At 36.4% G+C, this 5084-nt stretch overlaps 1 protein-coding gene across 1 annotated transcript; it reads right to left on the reverse strand.

Moving 5' to 3' along the window:
• Window positions 1-636: 636 nt before the first annotated feature.
• On the reverse strand, window positions 637-3594 carry cfap144 (cilia and flagella associated protein 144). Its single transcript, XM_072683037.1, has 4 exons — window positions 3344-3594; window positions 2730-2789; window positions 1499-1602; window positions 637-1231 (listed from the first exon to the last, which is right to left on the reverse strand). The coding sequence occupies exons 1-4, from the start codon at window positions 3480-3482 to the stop codon at window positions 1118-1120; spliced, it is 417 nt and encodes a 138-aa protein (XP_072539138.1). The 5' UTR covers window positions 3483-3594; the 3' UTR covers window positions 637-1117.
• Window positions 3595-5084: the final 1490 nt, after the last annotated feature.

The raw sequence follows: 5084 nt of genomic DNA on the forward strand, positions 1-5084 counted from the left end.
GTCTATTTTTATCCAGTTAGTGTTGTTTATTCTAATAAAACTGCTGCCTTTGTAAGGGTTTAAGAATGTACTAAACTTCTAATATTTCTGCTTTCAGAAATATTCTCATTTACTTGCATTTCACATGAACATCTACACAGCAAATTTGCCAGTGTTCATTTAATTTATGGTGTACTGATTGCAAATTTATTGTAAGTACAAACATCGTACTATTTATGTCCTTAATTTGTTTGAGGGAACAGGCCACATCTGACCATGAAATTGCTTATCAGTTAATTATTCAATTACTTTTGAGTCTGTGGAAATATAGGTTAATGCAATATTTGTGTTAAAATTCTAGAATTAAAGATGAAAGTCTGCATTTCAAAAACATCTTGATTGCTTCATTTCAAATTCACTTGTGTACAGAGGCAATCTAAATTTGTGTCACTGTCCGAAAACATATGGACCTGACTGCATCAGACAATGTGTTGAAATGCAAATACAATTGCTATACAAATGTATTTATAAGAACAATTGTTCCTATAAATACATCACTGTAGTATTTAAAAAATAGTGATATGACACCGAGTTTGTTGACTTACACAAACCACATAAAAAGAAATAGTTCAATAAATGTACAGGTTTAACAAAGACTATATAAAATTGTTTTTATTCACATTAACATATGTAACCCATCTCAAAGTGTGGGAAAGATCTCTGGAATTAACCCACATTTAAACTTGTCATATATCACTGAAATAATATGATTTTCACCTCCAGGTGTAGCCCTCATTCAGAGGAATTTAAACTGCATGAAGAGTGTAGACAGGTCAGTTGTTAATTAGCTACTTGCCTTCATGTTTATGGATTTTGCTCTTGTAAAGAGCACATTTGCAAGATATTTCAATTCAATTCATGTTTCAACATTACATGACATTTTGTAGAATTGATCCATGACATGACGTGTTTTCTCAGTCAAGACGATTAATAATAGATGACCCAGGTTAATGCCTGGAAAATGACCCTACTTATTATGTGGTCCTATGAATTAATAGAAGATTGAAAAGATAATTTGACTAATAATTTCTTTTAGATTTAATGTTTGAGTCCAAAAGGCAGTGTATTGAGACGACTTTCACCCAAGGTTCTGGGTTTGTTCCTTCAGACGCCAGGCAGCATCCATATATTTGGTGATTTCTGAATTCTGCCGTGGAAAGTTCAGTCTTCTGTCTGTGCGATCTGACTTAATCTAAAATGTAGGAGAAAGTTCTGGCTTAGTATCATGAAGCAAACACACTGCAGGTGGTTTTTACACTCATTCTTTGACACACAACATAGCACTGGATGAGTTTACTGTTATTAAGAACAATAATAAAGTTTATATTTAACACCTTTTTTCTTTTTACTGTGTAGTACTACTGAGTCTATATTAGATTTTTGGTAAGTATTTTTCATTTATCCATCTAGAGGAATAACACTCATTTCAGTCTACAGATAAAAATCCTGAAATACCTACCAGAGGACTGGATATCCAACCAATTTCTTGAGACTCTGTCATGGGATGAGTGTACTTCTTTGTTGGTTCTGAACATGCTCCATGGATGATCTTTATAAAGGCAGCTAAATGGAAAGAAAAGGAAAAAAACATGTACAAAATTAACAATAATATTTTAACAATACTTTATTAAAAACATCCCTCTTGTTTAAGCTAAAATATTTTCAGAGGGATATCAAATAAATCCACAGGCAAAATAACAATTTCCAGCAATTCACAACTGAATTAAGTCCTGATCAGGTTATTTTGTCCCCCAATCCAATTTGAGTCTCTTAATGCTGAGTATCAGCCAATACCGATCCAATCCGATCTTTGTGTTTGTATAAATAATACAGTCACTGAGTTTAGATAAGATGCAGCTAATTAATACAGAAGTAAAAGTTTCTATAATGAGACATTCTAGACTGATTTATTTTGTTTAGTGGATACTTTTCTTAAAATGACTTTTATAGAGTGTTTAATATCTTATAATCCAGTCTAACTCTCCTTCATGACCAATCAACTCACCAATCAACTTAGCTCCTTTAAAACACTGCAGTCTGTGCACTGTGTGTGTGCAGTGGAACACACTCTGGACTGATTTCTGTTATTGTTTGTCGACTACTGATGCGAAATGACTGGTTTATAGTGGGTGAATGTGCTGCGATTGGGTTTCTGTAGCATGTGTGTATTATTATTAGGATAAGTGTTAGCCTCCACTTGGTTCTGAATACGCTCTTCAGTGCAGGTTTAAACGCAAAGAAAGGCGTGTGGTTCTCCCGCTGGTAAAACAGAGAGTTCCCATCAGAATTGTATAAAGTTTCAGATATTATGTTATGTTTTTTATGCTCCACTGTAAAATAGCTCCACCCTGCAGACTTTCCGCACTTTTATTAACCTACTGAGAACGTCCTTACTGCTGCCGGCTGGTCAATAATGTTGGTTAATGGCACCTTGAGGCCTCCAGATGGAGCTCTAAACAGCATGGGTAAAACAAAGACTCAGAACTGGGTCAGAATTAAAATAGCTGATACCTGATCCATTAAAATATGCCTGGATCGGCCCCTATCCACTGGATAAGATCAGGACATCTCTATTTTATCCCCTACATTTAAAATCTGAGATCAAGGTGCATGGCATCCCCAGGACTAGGACTGGAAACTATTTCTCTAAATAAAATGTTCAAGTGTAAATTTCCGAAATAAATACTTACGGTCTTCTTCTGCCTGTTCATGTGTTGTCCTCGACATGGGTTTATCAGTCAAAACATGCACTTAAAGGAAGTGTAGATTGTTATTATGTTGCATCAGTAATCAGAATCACACAAACTCTCTCTTCCTCCCAAATCTATTTGGACATTAGCGAAGAGTTCCTATCTTCAAGGTGCTTTAAGTTCAATCAACGGTTGACTGTTAACGAAATATTATAGACATTAGCAAGCTAAATATCCGTGTGTCACAATTTGACTTTGTTTCTTTCCAAATTATCAAGTCTAATGTGCTTAATGTTGCAGTCGCATACTTGGAAATACGTATCCACATAATCTTCACACATTAAAGTTATTTTCAGTATTGCAGAATCATACTGTAATTTCTGTACGAACTGAATGACCACAACCCCATTCGTCACCAGTGTAATGAAGTAGGTACATTCAGATATGGGACAGCGAGCTAACGATACAGGGCCTAGATGTCTGAGAAAGGCCTGACTGAAACATCTTCAGCAAAGGTTTGTTTGTCTGTGTTCTTTGGGCTGACTACAAATATATGGTAAATTAGCTAGCATTACATTTCTAGTTCAGACTTTTCATTAAAAGGTTATACTCACGCTTTTTAAAAGGGTTGATGCTGAATTTGGTGTAAAGCTTCTGACTCCTCTGTTCTTTCAATATCGTCTCCACATGAATTGCATTTTGGTGAACTATATCCACAGGTTCCTTTTCTTTGGCTTTACCTGGCGCTGACATTGCCTGCTTGATAATACGTGTGAAATGTCAGCTAGTAAAATGTCTGGATATAAAGCTAGTGGTAAATCAATCTGGGAGACTCGCAGGTCAGACTCTTTATGAACAGGCACGTGAGGAGTCAGCGCGGTGTTGTTTCTGTTTCCTTGTTGCCTAGCAACCATTAACCCGTCATAGCTTCTTTTTATCCACCAGAGGGCGCACGAGCCTAATAGTTTAATAGAGTCCTCGAGGACGGGCTGCTTCCTGTCCCGTGCTGTTGGCTGTCAATGATGACTTGGTTACTTGATTTAATCTGGTTTATTAAAATAAACTAGATTTAAACTAGTGCATGTAAAACCACTTTGTTTTTTTTATGTAATTTACACCTAAACCATCACTGCATGAATTATGTCGCACACATCATTTTTCCCTGTTCTGTGAAGGGACACATTTATAATCCAGGTATAAAATCAATATATACACATATGTTTATAAATACATAATGTACAAAAAATGTAATTAAAATTTAACATGAAATATAAAAGGTTGTGGGAACAGCAGTGCTCAAGGACTGTGCTGCAGTTACATTGATGCATGGTGATATTGGTGCTATTCGGCAATGATTGTATTTGATCAGTTTAAATAAAAGCTGTACCATGTAAACTAGTTGTGTTTATCTATATATATATATATATATATATATATATATATATATATATAGAGAGAGAGAGAGAGAGAGAGAGAGAGAGAGAGAGAGATTCTGACTTCCCACACATTGTGGTTAATTTAAAAACAGTTGTGGTGTATAACTAGTATAACTAATAAACTGTACATATACTTTGAGGGTGCTTCAAAGTCAGACCTCGTCATTGTGTAAAAGAGGAGCAGACACAACAGGAAGACCAGGATGACCAGAAATAATAAAGTCACACTAAAGTCTTTAGATTCAGAAGCTTTTGTACTGTACTTAGCCAATAAAAAAGAAAGTACATGTTGCCACAAGTTAGCCCCTGCAGGGAAGGTCTGTTTCTTTCATTGTAAAACAGTACATTAAATTAGCAGAATCACCCATTAGCACCTTGTTCCTAAAGACAGGCAGCCTCTACCAAAATAATAAGCACACAACCAACAGCAAAGAGGCAGAGAGCTGAACTGCAACTGTGAACATTTACTTGTTTCTGAGAGAGAATTCCCTGCTGAAATCAGCAAGCCTGGTCAAGTTGTTCATGCTGACAGATCAGCTAGTCCATCAAACTCAAATGCAAACATATGTTGTGCTGGGTACAAGACAAGCTGGTAAACCACCTGCTACCAGCGTGGGGTATGTTTCCAGCTAGATGACTAGCTTTTTTGACTGTCTTGACCATCTGAAACCAGCTACAACAAAAACTTGTTCAGCAGGGTTTACACACACAGAAAGGCCTTAACGACCTCCAGGGTTTACACACACAGAAAGGCCTTAACGACCTCCAGGGTTTACACACACAGAAAGGCCTTGACGACCTCCAGGGTTTACACACACAGAAAAGGTCTTAACGACCTCTTGTACACTTGTACAAGGTGCAGTCTTCTTTAAATTCAGAGTAGGAAGGAATGAGCATGAATCTCATATTGGACTCAGCC

Source organism: Salminus brasiliensis, chromosome 7, assembly GCF_030463535.1.
Source record: "Salminus brasiliensis chromosome 7, fSalBra1.hap2, whole genome shotgun sequence".
Taxonomy (NCBI): Eukaryota; Metazoa; Chordata; class Actinopteri; order Characiformes; family Bryconidae; genus Salminus; species Salminus brasiliensis.

Coding starts and splice junctions, on each gene's coding strand:
- cfap144 (XM_072683037.1), bottom strand. CDS start 3,482: ATGTCAGCGCCAGGTAAAGCCAAAGAAAAGGAACCTGTGGATATAGTT. Junction 2,790..3,343: donor CATCAACCCTTTTAAAAAGC/GTGAGTATAACC, acceptor ACTTCCTTTAAG/TGCATGTTTTGACTGATAAA. Junction 1,603..2,729: donor TGAACAGGCAGAAGAAGACC/GTAAGTATTTAT, acceptor CTTTCCATTTAG/CTGCCTTTATAAAGATCATC.